Source organism: Zonotrichia leucophrys, chromosome 25, assembly GCF_028769735.1.
Source record: "Zonotrichia leucophrys gambelii isolate GWCS_2022_RI chromosome 25, RI_Zleu_2.0, whole genome shotgun sequence".
Taxonomy (NCBI): domain Eukaryota; kingdom Metazoa; phylum Chordata; class Aves; order Passeriformes; family Passerellidae; genus Zonotrichia; species Zonotrichia leucophrys.
The window spans coordinates 2935274-2959050 of record NC_088194.1 but is presented as its reverse complement, the minus strand read 5'-3'; the positions used below and the strand labels follow the sequence as shown (position 1 = coordinate 2959050).

Below are 23777 nucleotides of genomic sequence, written 5' to 3'. Positions count from 1 at the left end.
ATCCCAGCTCCCAAATCCCCCTGCTCCCAAATCCTCCTTTTCCATTGTCCAGCTCCCAAATCCCAGCTCCCAAATCCCTGTTCCACATCCCAGCTCCCAAATCCCCTGTCCCATCCCAAATCCCAGCTCCCAAATCCCCATTCCACATCCCAGCTCCCAAATCCCAGCTCCCAAATCCCAGCTCCCAAATCCCCATTCCACATCCCAGCTCCCAAATCCCAGCTCCCAAATCCTCCTTTTCCATATCCCAGCTCCCAAATCCCCCTGTTCCATCCCAAATCCCCTGTTCTGTCCCACATCCCAGTTCCCAAATCCCCTCTGCTCCTCCATCCCCAGCTCTCTTTCCCCGCTGTTTCCCCAGGTGGGGACGTCACTGCCAAGAACATCTGGCTGGCAGAGAACGTTCTGGAAATCCTGACAGAGCAAAGGTAACCCCAGAGCCCTTCCCAGCTTCCCAAAACGTCCCAAAATCCCCCCTGGACACCCCAAAATCCCCCCTGGACACCCCAAAATCCCCCCTGGACACCCCAAAAACCCCCCTGGACACCCCAAAATCCCCCAGGACACCCCAAAATCCACCCTGGACACCCCAAAATCCACCCTGGACCCCCCAAAATCAACCCTGGAACCCTCAAAATCCCCCAGGACACCCCAAAATCCCCCAGGACACTCCAAAATCCCCCCAGGACACCCCAAAATCCACCCTGGACACCCCTAAAATCCCCCAGGACACCCCAAAATCCCCCCTGGACACCCCAAAATCCCCCTGGACACCCCAAAAATCCCCCATGGACACCCCAAAATCCCCCCTGGACACCCCAAAATCCCCCCTGGAAACCCCAAAATCCCCCCTGGACACCCCAAAATCCCCCCTGGACACCCCAAAAATCCCCCCTGGACACCCCGAAATCCCCCTGGACACCCCAAAAAATTTCCCTGGGATTTTTTTTTCCTGGGATTTTTTTTTCCTGGGATTTTTTTTTTTCTGGGATTTTTTTTTCCTGGGATTTTTTTTTCCTGGGATTTTTTTTTTCTGGGATTGTTTTGGTTTTTTTGGGATTTTTTTTTTCCTGGGATTGGTTTTTTTTCCCTGGGATTTTTTTTTCCCTGGGATTTTTTTTTCCCTGGGTTTTTTTTTTCCCTGGGATTTTTTTTTCCTGGGTTTTTTTTTTCCTGGGATTTTTTTCCCTGAGATTTCTTTTTCCCTAGGATTTTTTTTTCCTGGGATTTTTTTTTCCTGGGATTTTTTCTCCCTGGGATTGATTTTTTTTTCCTGGGATTTTTTTTTTCCTGGGATTTTTTTTTCTGGGATTTTTTTTTCCTGGGATTTTTTTCTCCCTGGGATTTTTTTTTTCCTGGGATTTTTTTTTTTTCCTGGGATTTTGTTTTTCCTGGGATTGTTTTGTTTTTTCCTTGGACACGCCAGGGCTGGGCTGGATTTTCCAGTGTTTATCAATTCTGTGTTCATCACCAATATATTTATCAATTCATATCTGTATTATTTAACATATTTATTATTTATTATCCTTATTAATTAATACATTTCCCAGTTATTAATTAACATCTTTAATGATGCCCTGGGTGATGGTTCCAGGTGACACCAACCCAGTCCCACCATTGCTGCTGCTGTTCCCTTCCCACAAAGATATCATTTATTATCTTTATAATTTATTAATTAACACATTCCCCAATTAATACACTTACTAATGAATAAGTAAATTTATTTATTTATTATTGATGCCCTGGGTGATGTTTCCAGGTGACACCAACCCCGTCCCCCCTTTGCTCCTCACCCCATTCCCGCTGTTCCCTTCCCATACCCCAGTCCCACAAAGATATCATTTAATATCTTTATAATTTATTAATTAACACATTCCCCAATTAATACACTTACTAATGAATAAATAAATTTATTTCTTTATTTTTGGTGCCCTGGGTGATGGCTCCAGGTGACACCAACCCCGTCCCCCATTGCTGCTCACACCATCCCCGGTGTTCCTTTCCTGTACCCCAATCCCACAAAGATATCATTTAATACCTTTATAATTTATTCTCTTTATTAAATAACACATTCCCCAATAACTACATTAATTAATCAATGCATTAATTAATTTATTTATTATTTAATCACCTTTTCTGATGCCCTGGGTGATGTTTCCAGGTGACACCAGCCCTGTCCTGCATTTGCCGCTGGCCCATTCCTGGTGTTCCCTTCCTGTATCTTGATCCCACAAAGATATCATTTAATATCTTTATTAATTAACACATTCCCCAATTAATACACTTACTAATGAATACATACATTTATTTATTTATTGTTGATGCCCTGGGTGATGTTTCCAGGTGACACCAACCCCGTTCCCCCTTTGCTCCTCGCCCCATTCCCGCTGTTCCCTTCCCATACCCCAATCCCACAAAGATATCATTTAATATCTTTATAATTTATTCTCTTTATTAATTAACACATTCCCCAATTAATACACTTACTAACTAATAAATAAATTTATTTCTTTATTATTGATGCCCTGGGTGATGTTTCCAGGTGACACCAACCCTGTCCTCCATTTGCTGCTGGCCCATTCCTGGTGTTCCCTTCCCATACCCCAATCCCACAAAGATACCATTTAATGTCTTTATTAATTAACACATTCCCCAATTAATGCATTAACTAACTAACACATTAATTAATTTATTTATTATTTAATCACCTTTTCTGATGCTCTGGCTGATGTTTGCAGGTGACACCAACCCCGTCCCCCCTTTGCTCCTCGCCCCATTCCCGCTGTTCCCTTCCCATACCCCAATCCCACAAAGATACCATTTAATATCTTTATTAATTAACACATTCCCCAATTAATACACTTATTAATAAGTAAATTTATTTCTTTATTATTGATGCCCTGGGTGATGTTTCCAGGTGACACCAACCCTGTCCCCCCTTTGCTCCTCGCCCCATTCCCGCCCCCCATTCCCCAGGATCCCCTGTAACCCCGTCCCCTTTTGGGGCTGATTTGGGGCGGATTTGGGGCGGGTTTGGGGCTGATTTGGGGCGGATTTGGGGCTGATTTGGGGCTGATTTGGGGCGGGTTTGGGGCTGATTTGGGGCGGATTTGGGGCGGATTTGGGGCTGATCTGGGGCGGGTTTGGGGTTTCTGCAGGGAGTGGGTGCTGAAGAGCAGCCTGCTGGTGGCCATGGCCGTGTACACGTACCTGAGGCTGATCGTGGATCACCACGGCACGGCCGCGCTGCAGGCGCTGCGCCAGAAGGAGGTGGAGTTCTGTGTGTGCCTGCTCAGAGAAAGGGTGAGTTTATATGGGATTATATGGGATTATTTGGGATTGGGAATGGATTGGGATTGGGATTGGAGTTCTGTGTGTGCCTGCTCAGGGAGAGGGTGAGTTTGGGATTATTTGGGATTATTTGGGATTATATGGGATTATATGGGATTGGGATTGGAGTTCTGTGTGTGCCTGCTCAGGGAGAGGGTGAGTCTGGGATTATGGGATTATATGGGATTTTATGGGATTATATGGGATTGGGATTGGGATTGGAGTTCTGTGTGTGCCTGCTCAGAGAAAGGGTGAGTTTGGGATTTTATGGGATTATATGGGATTGGAGTTCTGTGTGTGCCTGCTGAGAGAGAGGGTGAGTTTGGGACTTTATGGGATTGTGGGATTATTTGGGATTGGGATTGGGGTTGGGATTGGAGTTCTGTGTGTGCCTGCTGAGGGAAAGGGTGAGATTATATGGGATTGGGATTGGGGTGGGATTGGGATTGAAGTTCTGCATCTACCTGCTTAGGGAAAGGGTGAGTGATTATTTAGGATTGGGAATGGATTGGGATTGGATTGGGATTGGGGTGGGATTGGGATTGGATTGGGATTGGAGTTCTGTGTGTGCCTGCTGAGAGAGAGGGTGAGTTTGGGATTATGGGATTATATGGGATTGGAGTTGGGAATGGGAATGGATTGGGGTTGGGGTGGGATTGGGATTGAGAATGGATTGGGATTGGATTGGGATTGGGATTGGAGTTCTGTGTGTGCCTGCTCAGGGAGAGGGTGAGTTTGGGATTTTATGGGATTATATGGGATTATTTGGGATTGGGAATGGATTGGGATTGGGGTGAGATTGGGATTGGAGTTCTGTGTGTGCCTGCTGAGAGAGAGGGTGAGTGTTTATGGGATTATATGGGATTATTTGGGATTGGGATTGGAGTTCTGTGTGTGCCTGCTCAGGGAGAGGGTGAGATTTGGATTATAGAATTATATGGGATTGGGATTGGGATTGGGAATGGATTGGGATTGGGAATGGATTGGGATTGGGTGGGATTGGGATTGGAGTTCTGTGTGTGCCTGCTCAGGGAAAGGGTGAGTTTGGGGTTATATGGGATTATTTGGGATTCTATGGGATTGGGATTGGGATTGGAGTTCTGTGTGTGCCTGCTCAGAGAGAGGGTGAGTTTGGGATTATTTGGGATTGTGGGATTATATGGGATTGGGATTGGAGTTCTGTGTGTGCCTGCTCAGGGAGAGGGTGAGTTTGGGATTGGAGTTGGGAATGGGAATGGATTGGGGTTGGGGCAGGATTGGGATTGAGAATGGATTGGGATTGGGATTGGAGTTCTGTGTGTGCCTGCTCAGGGAGAGGGTGAGTTTGGGATTGGGATCATATGGGATTGGAGTTGGGAATGGGAATGGATTGGGGTTGGGGTGGGATTGGGATTGGAGTTCTGTGTGTGCCTGCTGAGGGAAAGGGTGAGATTATATGGGATTATATGGGATTATATGGGATTATTTGGGATTGGGATTGGAGTTCTGTGTGTGCCTGCTGAGAGAAAGGGTTATGGGATTATTTGGGATTGGGATTGGAGTTCTGCATCTGCCTGCTCAGGGAGAGGGTGAGTGTTTGTGGGATTATATGGGATTCTATGGGATTCTATGGGATTGGGATTGGAGTTCTGTGTGTGCCTGCTCAGGGAGAGGATGAGTTTGGGATTGGGATTTGGGTGGGATTGGGAATGGGATTGATTTCCTGGATTGTTCCATGGCATTTTCATCGATTGTTTCCTGAATTGTTCTATGGTATTTCATGGATTGTTTCATGGGATTTTCCATGGGTTATTTAATGGGATTTTCATGGATTGTTTAATGGATTTCCTGAATTTTTCCATGGGATTTTCCTGCATTATTCCATGGTGTTTCCATGAATTATTTCCCTGGAGTTTCCCCCTTTTCCCCAGTTTAATGGATTTCATGTGCTATTTCATGGGATTTTCAAGGATTATTCCATGAGATTTTCATGGATTGTTCCATGGGATTTTCAAGGATTGTTTAATGGGATTTTCCTGCATTATTCCATGGGATTTTCCTGCATTATTCCATGGTGTTTCCATGAATGATTTCCCTGGAATTTCCCCAGTTCATGGACTGTTTAATGGGATTTTCATGGGCTATTTAATGGGATTTTCAAGGATTATTCCATGGGATTTTCAAGGATTGTTTAATGGGATTTTCATGGATTATTCCATGGGATTTTCATGGATTTTTTCATGGATTATGTCATGGGATTTTCATGGACTATTTCATGGCATTTTCATGGATTATTCCATGGGATTTTCATGGATTATTCCATGGGATTTTCATGGATTGTTTAATGGGATTTTCCTGAATTTTTCCATGGGATTTTCCTGCATTATTCCATGGTGTTTCCATGAATTATTTCCCTGGAATTTCCCCAGTTCATGGATTATTTCATGGGATTTTCAAGGATTGTTTAATGGGATTTTCCTGCATTATTCCATGGTGTTTCCATGAATTATTTCCCTGGATTTTCCCCCTTTTCCCCCAGTTCATGGACTGTTTAATGGATTTTCATGGGCTATTTAATGGGATTTTCCTGGATTGTTCCATGGGATTTTCATGGATTATTTCATGGGATTTTCCTGAATTTTTCCATGGGATTTTCCTGCATTATTCCATGGTGTTTCCATGAATGATTTCCCTGGAATTTCCCCAGTTCATGGACTGTTTAATGGGATTTTCATGGGCTATTTAATGGGATTTTCATGGATTGTTCCATGGGATTTTCATGGATTATTCCATGGGATTTTCATGGATTTTTTCATGGATTATTTCATGGGATTTTCATGGATTATTTCATGGCATTTTCATGGATTATTCCATGGGATTTTCAAGGATTGTTTAATGGGATTTTCCTGAATTTTTCCATGGGATTTTCCTGCATTATTCCATGGTGTTTCCATGAATGATTTCCCTGGAATTTCCCCAGTTCATGGACTGTTTAATGGGATTTTCATGGGCTATTTAATGGGATTTTCCTGCGTTATTCCATGGTGTTTCCATGAATGATTTCCCTGGAATTCCCCCAGTTCATGGACTGTTTCATGATCGGCCGGGACCTGGTGCGGCTGCTGCAGAACGTGGCTCGGATCCCCGAGTTCGAGCAGCTCTGGAAGGACATCCTGCACAACCCGCAGGTGCTCAGCCCCCAGTTCACAGGTACAGCCTGGCAACCCTCTCTTTTCCACGGATTCCCCCATTTTCTGCTTTTCCAGGGATTTTTGGTGACAAAAGCGCCGTTTCTGTCCCTGTGCCCCAGGGGTGCTGCAGCTGCTGCAGTCCAGGACCTCCCGCAAGTTCCTGGCGTGTCGGCTCACGCCCGACATGGAGACCAAGCTGCTCTTCATGACCTCGAGGGTAAAATCCCACCTGGATCCCAAATTCCACATGGGTTCCCTCCCAAATTCCCCCTGGGTTCCCAAATTTCACCTGGTTCCCAAATTCCACCTGGGTTTATGTCCTAAATTCCCCTGGATTGCCAAATTCCCTGATGGGTTCCCAAATTTTCTGATGGGTTTCCCCCTCCCAAATTCCCTCTGGATCCCCAAATTCCACCTGGGTTTTGTCCTAAATTCCACCTGGATCCCAAATTCCACATGGGTTCCCTCCCAAATTCCACCTGGATCCCGAATTCCTGATGGGTTCTGTCCTGAATTTCACCTGGATCCCAAATTCCACCTGGGTTCCCTCCCAAATTCCACCTGGATCCCAAATTCCTGATGGGTTCCCAAATTTCACCTGGGTTTTGTCCTAAATTCCCCCTGGATCCCAAATTCCCCCTGGATTCCCTCCCAAATTCCACATGGGTTCCCTCCCAAATTCCCCCTGGGTTCCCAATTTCACCTGGGTTTTGTCCTAAATTCCACCTGGATCCCAAATTCCTGATGGGTTCCCTCCCAAATTCCACCTGGATCCCAAATTCCTGATGGGTTCTGTCCTGAATTTCACCTGGATCCCAAATTCCACCTGGGTTTTGTCCTAAATTCCACCTGGATTCCCAAATTCCTGATGGGTTCTGTCCTGAATTCCTGATGGGTTCCCAAATTCCTGATGGGTTCCATCCCAAATTCCCCCTAGCTCAGGGTCCTGCTTGTCCCCACTGCCAGTCCTGTCCTGTGTCCCCATTTCCAGCTGTGTCCCCTGTCCCCATGTCCCCAGATGTGTCCCCATGTCCCTGTGCCTATCTCCATGTCCCATACCTGTCCCCAGGTGTGTCCCCAGCCGTGTCCCCATCCCTGTCCCCATGTCCCCAGCTGTGTCCCCAGGTGTGTCCCCATGTCCCATCCCTGTCCCCTGTCCCCAGGTGCGCTTTGGGCAGCAGAAGCGCTACCAGGACTGGTTCCAGCGGCAGTACCTGTCCCCAGCCATGTCCCCATCCCTGTCCCCATGTCCCCAGCTGTGTCCCCATGTCCCCATCCCTGTCCCCATGTCCCTGTGGCTGTCCCCAGCTGTGTCCCCATGTCCCATACCTGTCCCCAGCCATGTCCCCATCCCTGTCCCCATGTCCCCAGATGTGTCCCCATGTCCCCAGCCATGTCCCATGTCCCATACCTATCCCCAGCTGTGTCCCCAGATGTGTCCCCATACCTGTCCCCATGTCCCCAGGTGTGTCCCCAGCAGTGTCCCCATGTCCCATACCTGTCCCCAGCCATGTCCCATACCTATCCCCAGGTGTGTCCCCAGCTGTGTCCCCTGTCCCCAGCTGTGTCCCCTGTCCCTGTCCCTGTTCCCAGCTGTGTCCCCAGCAGTGTCCCCATGTCCCTGTGCCTATCCCCATGTCCCCATATCTGTCCCATGTCCCCAACTGTGTCTCCAGCTGTGTCCACATGTCCCATACCTGTCCCCATCCCTGTCCCCATGTCCCCAGATGTGTCCCCATACCTGTCCCCATGTCCCCATACCTGTCCCCAGCTGTGTCCCCAGCAGTGTCCCCATGTCCCTGTGCCTATCTCCATGTCCCATCCCTGTCCCATGTCCCCATGTCCTCAGCTGTGTTCCCATGTCCCCAGATGTGTCCCCATGTCCCTGTCCCTGTCCCCAGATGTGTCCCCAGCCATGTCCCCATCCCTGTCCCCATGTCCCATCCCTGTCCCCATGTCCCCAGCTGTGTCCCCATGTGCCATCCCTGTCCCCAGGTGTGTCCCCAGCCATGTCCCCATACCTGTCCCCATGTCCCCAGGTGTGTCCCCATGTCCCTGTGGCTGTCCCCAGGTGCGCTTTGGGCAGCAGAAGCGCTACCAGGACTGGTTCCAGCGGCAGTACCTGTCCCCAGCCATGTCCCCATGTCCCCATCCATGTCCCATGTCCCTGTCCCTGTCCCCAGGTGTGTCCCCAGCTGTGTCCCCATCCCTGTCCCTGTCCCCAGCCATGTCCCCATACCTGTCCCCAGCTGTGTCCCCATCCATGTCCCCATGTCCCCATCCCTGTCCCCATGTGCCATCCCTGTCCCCATGTCCCTGTGGCTGTCCCCAGGTGCGCTTTGGGCAGCAGAAGCGTTATCAGGACTGGTTCCAGCGGCAGTACCTGTCCCCATCCCTGTCCCCATGTCCCCAGCTGTGTCCCCATACCTGTCCCCATGTCCCATCCCTGTCCCCAGGTGTGTCCCCAGCCATGTCCCATCCCTGTCCCCAGCTGTGTCCCCATGTCCCATCGCTGTCCCCAGGTGCGCTTTGGGCAGCAGAAGCGCTACCAGGACTGGTTCCAGCGGCAGTACCTGTCCCCAGCCATGTCCCCATGTCCCCTGCTGTGTCCCCATGTCCCTGTCCCCAGGTGTGTCCCCAGCCATGTCCCCATGTCCCCAGCTGTGTCCCCATGTCCCATCCCTGTCCCCATACCTCTCCCCATGTCCCCAGCTGTGTCCCATACCTGTCCCCATGTCTTCAGCCATGTCCCATGTCCCATACCTATCCCCAGCTGTGTCCCCAGCTGTGTCCCCATGTCCCTGTTCCTATCTCCATGTCCCATCCCTGTCCCCATGTCCCCATGTGCCATCCCTGTCCCCATCCCTGTCCCCAGGTGCGCTTTGGGCAGCAGAAGCGCTACCAGGACTGGTTCCAGCGGCAGTACCTGGCCACGCCGGACAGCCAGTCGCTGCGCTGTGACCTGATCCGCTACATCTGCGGCGTGGTGCACCCGTCCAACGAGGTGCTGAGCTCGGACATCCTGCCCCGCTGGGCCATCATCGGCTGGCTGCTCACCACCTGCACGGTCAGAACCCCAAAACGGGGTGGGAGAACCCAAAATGGGCTGGGGGAACCCCAAAAATGGGGTACGGGGGGGGAAAAATCCCAAAAATGGGCTGGGAGAACCCAAAATGGGACACAGGGCCATCATCGGCTGGCTGCTCACCACCTGCACGGTCAGAGCCCCAAAAACGGGGTGGGAGAACCCCAAAATGGGGTACAGGGGGGCTGCTCACCACCTGCACGGTGAGAACCCCAAAAATGGGCTGGGGAACCCAAAAATGGGCTGGGAGAACCCAAAAATGGGCTGGGAGAACCCAAAAATGGGGTACGGGGGGGGAAAAATCCCAAAAATGGGCTGGGAGAACCCAAAAATGGGGTGGGAGAACCCAAAATGGGCTGGGGGAACCCCAAAATGGGCTGGGGAATCCCAAAATGGGCTGGGAAAACCCAAAAATGGGCTGGGAGAACCCAAAAATGAGGTACAGGGGGGGAAAAAACCCAAAAATGGGCTGGGAGAACCCAAAAATGGGGTACAGGGTGGGAGGAACCCCAAAAATGGGCTGGGAGAACCCAAAAATGGGGTGGGAGAACCCAAAATGGGGTGGGAGAACCCAAAAATGGGGTACAGGGGGGGCTGCTCACCACCTGCACGGTCAGAACCCCAAAACGGGGTGGGAGAACCCAAAATGGGCTGGGGGAACCCAAAATGGGCTGGGGGAACCCAAAAACGGGGCACAGGGCCATCATTGGCTGGCTGCTCACCACCTGCACGGTCAGAGCCCCAAAACGGGGTACAGGGTGGGAGGAACCCCAAAAATGGGCTGGGGAACCCAAAAATGGGCTGGGAGAACCCAAAATGGGCTGGGAGAACCCAAAAATGGGCTGGGGGAACCCAAAATGGGCTGGGAGAACCCAAAAATGGGGTACAGGGGGGGCTGCTCACCACCTGCATGGTGAGAGCCCCAAAACGGGGTACAGGGGCCTGGGAGAACCCCAAAAATGGGAAAAAAAACCCCAAATGGGGTATGGGGTGGGCTGGGAATGGGAACATCCCGAAAACAGGAGCAGGAACATCCCAAAAAGGGATCTTGGTGGGATCTCAGAGGGTTCCTGGTGGGATCTCAGGGGGTTCTTGGTGGGATCTCAGAGGGTTCTTGGAGGGATCTTGGTGGGATCTCAGGGGGTTCATGGTGGGATCTCAGGGGGTTCATGGTGGGGTCTCGGGGGGTTCTTGGTGGGATCTCAGGGGTTCCTGGAGGGGTCTCAGGAATCTTGGAGGGATCTCAGAGGGTTCCTGGAGGTGTCTCAGGGAATCTTGGAGGGATCTCAGGGGGTTCTTGGTGGGATCTTGGTGGGATCTCAGGGGGTTCTTGGTGGGATCTCAGAGGGTTCTTGGAGGGATCTCAGAGGGTTCTTGGTGGGATCTCAGGGGGTTCTTGGAGGGATCTCAGAGGGTTCTTGGTGGGATCTCAGGGGGTTCATGGTGGGGTCTCAGAGGGTTCTTGGAGGGATCCTGGTGGGATCTCAGGGGGTTCATGGTGGGATCTCAGAGGGTTCTTGGAGGGATCATGGTGGGATCTCAGGGAGTTCTTGGTGGAGTCTCGGAGATCTTGGTGGGATCTCAGGGGGTTCATGGTGGGGTCTCAGAGGGTTCTTGGAGGGATCTCAGGGGGTTCATGGTGGGATCTTGGTGGGATCTCAGGGGGTTCTTGGTGGGATCTTGGTGGGATCTCAGGGGGTTCTTGGTGGGATCTCAGCCTGGTGTTCATGGGATGTTTGGGGTTTTTGGTCTCCTGCAGTCCAACGTGGCCGCCTCCAACGCCAAGCTGGCTCTGTTCTATGATTGGCTCTTCTTCAACCCCGAGAAGGACAGCATCATGAACATCGGTGCGTGGGGCCTGTGGGGTGGCATCCAGGAGATCCAGCTTGGGATGGGATCCATGGGATGTTCCTGGGCTGGGATCCACCTTGAGATGGGATCTGTGGGGGATTCATGGAGTGGGATGGAATCCTGAGGTGGGACCCATGGGGATCCACCTTGGGATGAGATCCTGAGGTGGGATCCATGGGATGGGATCCATGAAATGTTCATGGGATGGGATCCATGAGATGTTCCTGGGGTTGGATCCATGGGATGAGATCTGTGAGATGTTCCTGGGGTGGAATCCATGGGATGTTCCTGGAGTTGGATCCACCTTGGAATGAGATCCGTGGGATGTTCCTGAGGTGGGATCCATGGGATGGGATCTGTGGGGGATTCATGGAGTGGGATGGAATCCTGGGATGGGACCCATGGGGATCCACCTTGGGGTGGGATCCTGGCAGTTCCTGGGATGGGATCCATGGAGGATCTGCCTTGGGATGGGATCCATGAGATGTTCCTGCAGTGGGATCTGTGGGGATCCACCTTGGGATGGGATCCATGGGATGGGATCCATGAGATGTTCCTGGGGTGGGATCCATGGGATGTTCCTGGGATGGGATCCATGGGGATCCACCTTGGGATGGGATCCTGGGGTGGGATCCATGGGATGGGATCCATGAGATGTTCCTGGGGTTGGATCCACCTTGGAATGAGATCCATGAGATGTTCCTGGGGTGGGATCCATGGGATGTTCCTGGGAATTTGGGGTCCAGGAGCAGGAATTTGGGGTTTATGGGGTTCAGGAGTGGGGATTTGGGGTTTTGGGGTCCAGGGTTTGGGGTTTTTGGGGTCCAGGATTTGGGGTTTTGGGGTCCAGGATTTGGGGTTTTTGGGGTCCAGGATTTGGGGTTTTGGGGTCTGACCCCGTTGTGTCCCCCAGAACCTGCCATCCTGGTCATGCACCACTCCATGAAACCCCACCCGGCCATCACGGCCACGCTGCTGGACTTCATGTGCAGGGTGAGGAATCCTTCTTCTCCAGAAATCACCCCAAAAAATCACCCCAAAAAAATTCCCAAAAAAAATCCCCCCCCAAAAAAAATCCCAAAAAAATTCCTCAAAAAAAGTCCTCAAAAAATCACCCCAAAAAATGATCCCAAAAAAATTCCCCCCAAAAAAAAATCCCAAAAAAATTCCTCAAAAAAAGTCCTCCAAAAAATCCCCCCAAAAAAATTCCCCCCAAAAAAAAATCCCAAAAAAATTCCCCAAAAAAATCCCCCAAAAAATCCCCCCAAAAAATCACCCCAAAAAAATTCCCCCCCAAAAAAAATCCCAAAAAAATTCCTCAAAAAAAGTCCTCAAAAAATCCCCCCAAAAAATCCCCCCAAAAAATCCCCCCAAAAAAATTCCCCAAAAAAATCACCCCAAAAAAATTCCCCAAAAAAATTCCCCAAAAAAATTCCTCAAAAAATGTCCTCCAAAAATCACCCCAAAAAACCCCCAAAAAATCCCCCAAAAAAATTCCCCCCAAAAAAATTCCCCAAAAAATCCCCCAAAAAAATTCCCCCCCCAAAAAAATCCCCAAAAAATTCCTCAAAAAAATTCCTCAAAAAATCCCCCCAAAAAATCCCCCCAAAAAATTCCTCAAAAAAATTCCCCAAAAAATCCCCCCAAAAAAATCCCAAAAAAATCCCAAAAAATTCCTCAAAAAAAGTCCTCCAAAAAATACCTCCAAAAATCCCCCCAAAAAATCACCCCAAAAAAAATCCCAAAAAAATCCCTCAGAAAAATCCTTTAAAAATTCCCAAAAATTCCTCAAAAAAATTCCTCAAAAAAAGACCCCAAAAAATCACCCCAAAAAAATTCCCCCCCAAAAACGTCCCAAAAAAAGTCCTCAAAAAAATACCTCAAAAAAATTCCTCAAAAAATCCCCCCAAAAAAATCCCAAAAAGAAAAAAATCCCCAAAAAATCCCCATAAAAATCACAAAAAAATCCCCATAAAAATCCCCATAAAAATCCCAAAAAATCCCCATAAAAATCACAAAAAATCCCCATAAAATCACAAAAAAATCCCAAAAAATCCCCATAAAATCACAAAAAAATCCCCATAAAAATCCCAAAAAATCCCCATAAAATCACAAAAAAATCCCAAAAAATCCCCATAAAAATCCCAAAAAATCACAAAAAATCCCATAAAAATCACAAAAATATCCCCAAAAAATCCCCATAAAATCACAAAAAATCCCCAAAAAATCCCAAAAAAATCCCAAAAAAATCCCAAAAAATCCCCAAAAAATCCCCAAAAATCCCAAAAAAATCCCCAAAAAATCCCAAAAAAATCCCAAAAAAATCCCAAAAAATCAAAAAAAATCCCCAAAAAATCACCAAAAAATCCCCAAAAAATCCCATAAAAATCCCAAAAAAATCCCAAAAAAATCACAAAAAATCCCAAAAAATCCCAAAAAAATCCCAAAAAAATCACAAAAAAATCCCAAAAAATCCCCCAAAAATCCCCTAAAAAAACTCAATTTTTTTCCCTAACATTCCTCTCTCCCTCCCTGTTTTTCCCAGATCATTCCCAATTTTTACCCCCCTTTGGAAGCTCACGTCCGCCAGGGCGTCTTCAACTCCCTCACGCACATCGTGGAGAAGCGAGTCCTGGCGTAAGAATTCCCACATTTTCCCAAATTTCCTGGAATTTCCCGGAATTTCCAGCTGCTCCCAACTGCCCTGGGCCTCTCCTGGAGCTCTGGGGTTATCCAGGAAAATTTGGGATCAGAAGGGAAAGAGAAAATTGGGATTTTCCAGGAAAATTTCCCCATTTCCCATTGAGGGGATCCCAATGACCATGAGGGAAAATTGGGATTTTTCAGGAATTCCAACCCTTTTCCCATTCCCATTTTCTGGTGAGGGGATCCCAAAGATCATGAGGGAAAAGGGATTGGGAAAAAAGAGAAAATTGGGATTTTTCAGGAATTTCAGCCCTTTTCCCATTCCCATTTTCTGGTGAGGAAATCCCAAAAACCATGAGGGAAAAGGGATTGGGAAAAAAGAAAAAATTGGGATTTTCCAGGAAAATTTCCCCATTTCCCATTGAGGGGATCCCAAAGACCATGAGGGAAAAAGGATTGGGAAAAAGAGAAAATTGGGATTTTTCAGCCCAATTTTTCCAGCCCCTTTTCCCATTCCCATTTTCTGGTGAGGGGATCCCAAAGTTCATGAGGGGAAAAGAGAAAATTGGGATTTTCCAGGAATTCCAATCCTTTTCCCATTCCCGTTTTCTGGTGAGGGGATCCCAATGACCATGAGGGAAAAGAGGGAAAAGAGAAAATTGGGATTTTTCAGGAATTTCAGCCTCTTTTCCCATTCCCATTTTTTGGCACGGGTGAGGGAAAAACAATGGGGGAAAAAAGAGAAAATTGGGATTTTCCAGGAAAATTTTCCCATTTCCCATTGAGGAGATCCCAAAGATCATGAGGAAAAAGAGGGAAAATTGGGATTTTTCAGGAATTCCAACCATTTTCCAATTCCCATTTTCTGGCACAGGTGAGGGAAAAAGAATGGGGGAAAAAAGAGAAAATTGGGATTTTCCAGGAAAATTTCCCCATTTCCCATTGAGGGGATCCCAAAGATCATGAGGGAAAAGAGGGAAAATTGGGATTTTTCAGGAATTCCAACCCTTTTCCCATTCCCATTTTCTGGTGAGGGGATCCCAAAGATCATGAGGGAAAAGGGATTGGGAAAAAAGAGAAAATTGGGATTTTTCAGGAATTTCAGACCCTTTTCCCATTCCCATTTTCTGGTGAGGGGATCCCAAAGATCATGAGGGAAAAAGAGAAAATTGGGATTTTCCAGGAAAATTTCCCCATTTCCCATTGAGGGGATCCCAATGACCATGAGGGAAAAGAGGGAAAATTGGGATTTTCCAGGAATTCCATTCCCAGTGGGATCAGGCCCCATCCCAGCTCTGGCTGATCCCAAATTTCGGTGAAATTTTCCCAAATTTAGGGGGAATTTTCCCAAATTTCCGTGGAATTTTCCCAAATTTCGGTGGAATTTTCCCAAATTTCCGTGGAATTTTCCCAAATTTCCGTGGAATTTTCCCAATTTTTCCCCTCCCAGGCACCTGGCCCCGCTCTTTGACAACCCCAAACTGGACAAGGAGCTCCGGGCGATGCTCCGGGAGAAATTTCCGGAATTCTGCAGCTCCCCCTCGCCCCCCATGGAAGGTTGGGAATGAAATTGGGAATTTTGGGAATTAAATTGGGATTTTTGGGAATTAAATTGGGATTTTTGGGGATTAAATTGGGATTTTTGGGGATTAAATTGGGATTTTTGGGGATTAAATTGGGATTTTTGGGAATTAAATTGGGATTTTTGGGGATTAAATTGGGATTTTTGGGGATTAAATTGGGATTTTTGGGGATTAAATTGGGATTTTTTTTGGGAATTAAATTGGGGTTTTGGGGATTAAATTGGGGAATTAAATTGGGATTTTTGGGGATTAAACTGGGGGATTAAATTGGGGAATTAAATTGGGGATTAAATTAAGGAATTAAATTGGGATTTTTGGGAATTAAATTCATATTTTTAGGGATTAAATTGTGGAATTAAATTTGCATTTTGGGGATTAAATCAGGGAATTAAATTGGGATTTTGTGGGATTAAATTGGGATTTTTGGGGATTAAATTGGGATTTTGGGGAATTAAATTGGGGAATTTTGGGGAATTAAATTGGGGAATTAAATTGGGATTTTTTGGGAGTTAAATTGGGATTTTAGGGGAATAATTCAATTGGGATTTTGAGGATTAAATTGGGATTTTTGGGTGGATTAAATTGGGATTTTTGGGGGGATTAAATTGGGATTTTTAGGGATTAAATTGGGATTTTTGGGGGGATTAAATTGGGATTTTTAGGGATTAAATTGGGATTTTTGGGGGGATTAAATTGGGATTTTTGGGAATTAAATTGGGATTTTTGGGGATTAAATTTGGGAATTAAATTGGGATTTTTGGGGATTTAAATTGGGATTTTTGGGAATTAAATTGGGATTTTTGGGGATTAAATTGGGATTTTTAGGGGTTAAATTGGGATTTTTGGGGATTAAATTGGGATTTTTGGGGGGATTAAATTGGGATTTTTAGGGATTAAATTGGGATTTTTGGGGAATTAAATTGGGGAATTAAATTGGGATTTTAGGGAAATAATTCAATTGGGATTTTGAGGATTAAATTGGGATTTTTAGGGATTAAATTGGGATTTTTAGGGGGATTAAATTGGGGAATTAAATTGGGATATTTGGGGATTAAATTGGGATTTTTTGGGGGATGAAATTGGGATTTTTAGGGATTAAATTGGGATTTTTAGGGATTAAATTGGGATTTTTAGGGATTAAGCTGGGATTTTTTGGTGCAGTGAAAATCGAGGAGCCCGTTGCCATGGAGATGGAGAATCACCTGGAGAAGGATGACGGTTGCTATGACAACGCCGAGGCCGCCTTCAGTGACGATGAGGAGGAGCTGAGCAGCAAAGGGGGTGCGGGAACCCCCGGGACACCCCCGGGCTCCAGAATTCCCTAAAAACCCAAAAACCGGGAGCTGATCCCGGTGGGGATCCCAGATTTCCTCTGGAGGAGCCGATTCCCAAAAATCAGGAGCTGATTCCCAAAATCCCAGGAGCCAATTCCCAAAAATCAGGAGCTGATTCCCAAAATCCCAGGAGCTGATTCCCAAAAATCAGGAGCTGATCCCCAAATCCCAGGAGCCAATTCCCAAAAATCAGGAGCTGATTCCCAAAATCCCAGCAGCTGATCCTGGTGGAGATTCCCTGATTCCCAAATCCCAGGAGCTGATTCCCAAATCCCAGGAGCTGATTCCCAAAAATCAGGAGCTGATTCCCAAAAATCAGGAGCTGATTCCCAAAAATCAGGAGCTGATCCCAAAATCCCAGGAGTTGATTCCCAAATCCCAGGAGCTGATCCCACTGGAAATCCCAGATTTCCTCTGCTGGGAGGCTCTGGAGGAGCTGATTCCCAAAATCAGGAGCTGATTCCCAAATCCCAGGAGCCAATTCCCAAAAATCAGGAGCTGATCCCGCTGGGAAATCCCAGATTTTGTCCTACAGGAGCTGATTCCCAAAATCCCAGGAGCCAATTCCCAAAAATCAGGAGCTGATTCCGCTGGGAAATCCCAGATTTCCTCTTTAGGGAGGATCTGGAGGAGCTGATTCCCAAATCCCAAATTCCTGCTGGAATCCCAGGGAATTCCTGCTGGAATCCCAGGGAGCTCCTGCTGGAATCCCAGGGAATTCCTGCTGGAATCCCAGGGAATTCCTGCTGGAATCCCAGGGAATTCCTGCTGGAATCCCAGGGAATTCCTGCTGGAATCCCAGGGAGCTCCTGCTGGAATCCCAGGGAATTCCTGCTGGAATCCCAGGGAATTCCTGCTTTAATCCCAGAAAATTCCTGCTGGAATCCCAGGGAACTCCTGCTGGAATCCCAGGGAGCTCCTGCTGGAATCCCAGGGAATTCTTGCTGGAATCCCAGGGAGCTCCTGCTGGAATCCCAGGGAATTCCTGCTGCTGGAATCCCAGGGAATTCCTGCTGCTGGAATCCCAGGGAATTCCTGCTGGAATCCCAGGGAGCTCCTGCTGGAATCCCAGGGAATTCCTGCTGGAATCCCAGGGAATTCCTGCTGGAATTCCTGCTGGAATCCCAGGGAGCTCCTGCTGGAATCCCAGGGAATTCCTGCTGGAATCCCAGGGAACTCCTGCTGGAATCCCAGGGAGCTCCTGCTGGAATCCCAGGGAATTCCTGCTGGAATCCCAGGGAACTCCTGCTGGAATCCCAGGGAATTCCTGCTGCTGGAATCCCAGGGAATTCCTGCTGGAATCCAGGGAATTCCTGCTGGAATCCCAGGGAATTCCTGCTGGAATCCCAGGGAGCTCCTGCTGGAATGCCAGGGAATTCCTGCTGGGATCCCAGGGAATTCCTGCTGGAATCCAGGGAATTCCTGCTGGAATCCCGGGAATTCCTGCTGGAATCCCAGGGAATTCCTGCTGGAATCCCAGGGAACTCCTGCTGGAATCCCAGGGAATTCCTGCTGCTGGAATCCCAGGGAATTCCTGCTGGAATCCCAGGGAATTCCTGCTGGAATCCCAGGGAATTCCTGCTGGAATCCCAGGCAATTCCTGCTGGAATCCCAGGGAATTCCTCCTGCTGGAATCCCAGGGAATTCCTGCTGGAATCCCAGGGAATTCCTGCTGGAATCCCAGGGAATTCCTGCTGGAATCCCAGGGAATTCCTGCTGGAATCCCAGGAATTCCTGCTGGAATCCCAGGGAGCTCCTGCTGGAATCCCAGGGAGCTCCTGCTGGAATCCCAGGGAGCTCCTGCTGGAATGCCAGGGAATTCCTGCTGGGATCCCAGGGAATTCCTGCTGGAATCCCAGGGAATTCCTGCTGGAATCCCAGGGAATTCCTGCTGGAATCCCAGGGAATTCCTGCTGGAATCCCTGCTGGAATCCCAGGGAATTCCTGCTGGAATCCCAGGGAGCTCCTGCTGGAATCCCAGGGAATTCCTGCTGGAATCCCAGGGAATTCCTGCTGGAATCCCAGGGAATTCCTGCTTCCAGGCAAGAAGAGGGAGTTCCGCTTCCATCCCATCAAGGAGTCCATCGTGGAGGAGCCCGTGGACATCACCCCGTTCCTGGAGCAGCTGGACGAGACCCTGAGGGACAAAGTGCTGCAGCTGCAGAAGGGCAGGTGGGCACATCCCAGTCCCCATCCCAGTCCTGTTCCCGTATTTCTGTTCCCAATCCCATTCCATTCCCATTCCAATCCCACTCCCAATCCCATTTCCATTCTATTCCTATTCCTACTTCCATTCCCGTTTCCAATCCCAATCCCATTCCAATCCCATTCTCACTACATTCTATTCCCATCCCATTCCCCTTCCTAATGCCATTCCCATCCCATTCCCAATCCAATCCCATTGCCCTTCCCACTCCAATTCCCATTCCATTCCTATTCCTACTTCCATTCCCGTTTCCATTCCCATTCCAATTCCACTCCCAATCCCGTTTCCATTCTATTCCTATTCCTACTTCCATTCCTGTTTCCAATCCCAATCCCATTCCCAATCCCATTCTCACTACATTCTATTCCCATCCCATTCCCAATCCCAATCCAGTCCCATTGCCCTTCCCAATCCCATTCCCATTCCATTCCCAATACCATTCCGTCCACTCCATTCCCATCCCATTCCCAATCCAATCCATTCCCTTCCATCCAATCCCATTCCATCCAATCCATTCCCATTCATCCCATCCATCATTCCCAATCCAATCCCATTGCCCTTCCCAATCCCATTCCCATTCCATTCCTGTTCCATTCCCAATCCCATTCCCATCTCCACTCCATTCCTATTCCAATCCCATCCCATTCCATTCCCACTCCCATTCCCATTCCCAGTGCTCCCATTCAGTGCTCCCAGTGCTCCCAGTGAGGGTTTGTTGCTGTCCCTGCAGTGACACGGAGGCGCAGTGCGAGGTCATGCAGGAGATCGTGGATCAGGTCCTGGAGGTAACGGAGCCACGCTGGGATCTGGGATCCGTTTGGGTGGGATTTGGGATCTGTCATGGGTGGGATTTGGGATCAGTCTTGGGTGGGATTTGGGGTCTGTCATGGGTGGGATTTGGGATCAATTTTGGGTGGGATTTGGGATCTGTCCTGGGCAGGATTTGGGATCCATCTTGGACGGGATTTGGGGTCCATCTTGGGTGGGATCTGGGATTTGTCCCAGGAAGGATTTGGGGTCCATCTTGGGTGGATTTGGGATCCATCCCAGCTGGGATTTGGGATCCATCTTGGACGGGATTTGGGGTCCATCTTGGGTGGGATCTGGGATTTGTCCCAGGAAGGATTTGGGGTCCATCCAGCTGGGATTTGGGATCCATCTTGGATGGGATTTGGGGTCCATCTTGGGTGGGATCTGGGATTTGTCCCAGGAAGGATTTGGGATCCATCCCAGCTGGGATTTGGGATCCATCCTGGCCAGGATCTGGAATTAATCCTAGGGGGGATCTGGGATCTGTCATGGAGAGGATCTGGGATCCATCCTGGCAGTGATTTGGGATCCCCTGGTGCTGGAACCTCTCCAGAGCAGCCTGGGATCCGTTCCTGTGCCAGGATCAATCCCTGTGCCCATTCCCCGTGCCAGGATCAGTCCCTGTGCCCTTTCCCCGTGCCAGGATCAGTCCCTGTGCCAGGATCAGTCCCTGTGCCCTTTCCCGTGCCAGGATCCATTCCTGTGCCCTTTCCCATGCCAGGATCAGTCCCTGTGCCCTTTCCCCGTGCCAGGGTCCATTCCTGTGCCAGGGTCCATTCCTGTGCCCCCTCCCCATGCCAGGATCCATTCCTGTGCCCTTTCCCGTGCCAGGATCAGTCCCTGTGCCCCCTCCCCATGCCAGGGTCCATTCCTGTGCCCCTGCCAGGTCCATCCCTGTGCCCCCTGCCCGTGCCAGGGTCCATCCCTGTGCCCCTCCCTGTGCCACGCCCTGTGCCCTCCGTCAGGATCCCTGTGCCCCTCCCCGTGCCAGGTCATCCCTGTGCCCTTTCCCGTGCCAGGATCAGTCCCTGTGCCCCTTCCCTGTGCCAGGATCAGTCCCTGTGCCCTTTCCCTGTGCCAGGATCAGTCCCTGTGCCCTTCCCCATGCCAGGATCAGTCCCTGTGCCCCCTGCCCGTGCCAGGATCAGTCCCTGTGCCCTTTCCCCATGCCAGGATCAGTCCCTGTGCCAGGATCAGTCCCTGTGCCCCCTCCCCGTGCCAGGATCAGTCCCTGTGCCCCCTCCCTGTGCCCCCTGCCCGTGCCAGGGTCCATCCCTGTGCCCCCTGCCCGTGCCAGGATCATCCCTGTGCCCGTGCCAGGTCCATCGCTGCCCCCTGTCCCTGCAGGAGGACTTTGACTCGGAGCAGCTCTCCGTTCTCGCCTCGTGCCTGCAGGAGCTCTTCAAGGCCCATTTCCGTGGGGAGGTGCTGCCGGAGGAGATCACGGAGGAGTAAGGGCTGGGGGAACCAGAGAGGGATCCGGGGCTGCTCCTGTGACATTCCTGGGAAATCCAGAGGGATCCAGGGCTGTTCCTGTTCCCATTCCTGGGAAAACCCATAGGAATTCAGGGTTGTTCCCATTTCCTGGAAAATCCAGAGGGATCCAGGGCTGTTCCTCTCCCATTTCCTGGGAAAACCCAACGGGATCCGGGGCTGTTCCCATTCCCAGGAAAATCCAGAGGGATCCAGGGCTGTTCCCATTCCTGAGAAATCCAGAGGGATCCGGGGCTGTTCCTGTTCCTGGGAAATCCAGAGGGATCCAGGGCTGTTCCTGTTCCTGGGAAACCCATAGGGATTCAGGGCTGTTCCCATTCCTGGGAAATCCAGAGGACCCAGGGCTATTCCTGTCCCATTTCCTGGGAAAATTCAGAGGAATTCAGGGCTGTTCCCATTCCTGGAAAATCCAGAGGGATCCAGGGCTGTTCCCATTCCTGGGAAAATTCAGAGGAATTCTGGGTTGTCCCCATTCCTGGAAAATCCAGAGGGACCCAGGGCTGTTCCCATTCCTGGGAAAACCCAACAGGATCCGGGGCTGTTCCTGTGACATTCCTGGGAAATCCAGAGGGATCCAGGGCTGCTCCCATGCCATTCTTGGGAAATTCTGAAGGGATCCAGGGCTGTTCCTGTCCCATTTCCTGGGAAAACCCATAGGAATTCAGGGTTGTTCCTATTCCTGGGAAAACTCAGAGGATCCAGGGCTGTTCCCATTCCCAGAAAAATCCACAGGGATCCAGGCTATTCCTTTGTCATTCCTGGGAAAACCCAATGGGATCCAGGGCTGTTCCCATTCCCAGGAAAACCCAGAGGGATTCAGGGCTGTTCCTGTGACATTTCCTGGAAAAATTCAGAGGAATTCAGGGCTGTTCCTATCCCATTTCCTGGGAAATCCTGGAGGGATCCAGGGCTGTTCTTGGGCTCCCAACGGGATCCAGGGCTGTTCCCATTCCCAGGAAAACCCAGAGGGATCCAGGGCTGTTCCCATTCCCTGGAAAATCCAGAGGGATCCAGGGCTGCTCCTGTCCCATTTCCTGGGAAAACCCATAGGAATTCAGAGTTTTTCCTATTCCTGGGAAAACCTGGAGGGGTTTGAGCAGCCAGAAGGATCCAGGGCTGTTCCTTTGTCATTCCTGGAAAACTCCAAGGGATCCAGGGCTGTTCCTGTCCCATTTCCTGGGAAAATTCAGAGGAATTCTGGGTTGTTCCTATTCCTGGGAAAACTCAGAGGGATCCAGGGCTGTTCCTGTCCCATTTCCTGGGAAATCCAGAGGGATCCAGGGCTGCTCCTCTCCCATTTCCTGGGAAAATTCAGAGGAATTCTGGGTTGTCCCCATTCCTGGAAAATCCAGAGGGACCCAGGGCTGTTCCTGTCCCATTTCCTGGGAAAACTCAGAGGAATTCTGGGTTGTTCCTATTCCTGGGAAATCCAGAGGGATCCAGGGCTGTTCTTGGGTTCCCAACAGGATCCAGGGCTGTTCTTTTGTCATTCCTGGGAAAATTCAGAGGAATTCAGGGCTGTTCGTCTCCCATTTCCTGGGAAAATTCAGAGGAATTCTGGGTTGTTCCTATTCCTGGAAAATCCAGAGGGACCCAGGGCAGTTCCTGTCCCATTTCCTGGGAAAACTCAGAGGAATTCTGGGTTGTCCCATTCCTGGGAAATCCTGGAGATATCCAGGGCTGTTCCCGTGTCATTCCCGGAGCTCAGAGTGTCCGTCTGTCTGTCCCCAGGTCCCTGGAGGAGTCCGTGGGGAAGCCCCTGTACCTGATATTCCGGTAGGTTCCTTCCCAAACCCTCAGGAATTCCCGGCCTCCCATCCCATTCCTGGTGGGAAATCCGGGGTTTTTGGGGGAGATTTTGGGAATTTTTGGGGTTTTTGGTCCCCGTTATCCCGGTGACATTCCCACTCTCCCTAAGGAACCTGTGCCAGATGCAGGAGGACAACAGCAGCTTCTCACTGCTGCTGGACCTGCTCATTCCAAGTGGGAAATCTGGGGTTTTTTGGGGTTTTTTTGGTGGATTTTGGGGATTTTTGGGGTTTTTTGGGGGTTTTTGGTGGTTTTTGGGAATTTTTGGGGTTTTTTGGGGTGTTTGGTCCCCGTTATCCCAGTGACATTCCCGCTCTCCCCAAGGAACCTGTGCCAGATGCAGGAGGACAACAGCGGCTTCTGGCTGCTGCTGGACCTGCTCATTCCAAGTGGGAAATCCAGGGTTTTTTGGGGATTTTTTGGTGGGTTTTGGGAATTTTTGAGGTTTTTGGGGTTTTT

At 49.5% G+C, this 23777-nt stretch overlaps 1 protein-coding gene across 1 annotated transcript in view; it reads left to right on the top strand.

The window, feature by feature from the left end:
- Nucleotides 1-23777, top strand: part of INTS3 (integrator complex subunit 3) — a 47635-nt gene that overhangs the window by 9341 nt on the left and 14517 nt on the right. The window contains exons 6-19 of the mRNA XM_064732782.1: nucleotides 362-428; nucleotides 3159-3303; nucleotides 6390-6519; nucleotides 6620-6717; nucleotides 9376-9567; nucleotides 11345-11432; nucleotides 12350-12429; nucleotides 13982-14073; nucleotides 15533-15639; nucleotides 16827-16946; nucleotides 19042-19171; nucleotides 19936-19990; nucleotides 21363-21466; nucleotides 23241-23285. Coding sequence (XP_064588852.1) covers nucleotides 362-428; nucleotides 3159-3303; nucleotides 6390-6519; nucleotides 6620-6717; nucleotides 9376-9567; nucleotides 11345-11432; nucleotides 12350-12429; nucleotides 13982-14073; nucleotides 15533-15639; nucleotides 16827-16946; nucleotides 19042-19171; nucleotides 19936-19990; nucleotides 21363-21466; nucleotides 23241-23285 — 1453 coding nt within the window. The remainder of the gene's footprint in view (nucleotides 1-361; nucleotides 429-3158; nucleotides 3304-6389; nucleotides 6520-6619; nucleotides 6718-9375; nucleotides 9568-11344; nucleotides 11433-12349; nucleotides 12430-13981; nucleotides 14074-15532; nucleotides 15640-16826; nucleotides 16947-19041; nucleotides 19172-19935; nucleotides 19991-21362; nucleotides 21467-23240; nucleotides 23286-23777) is intronic.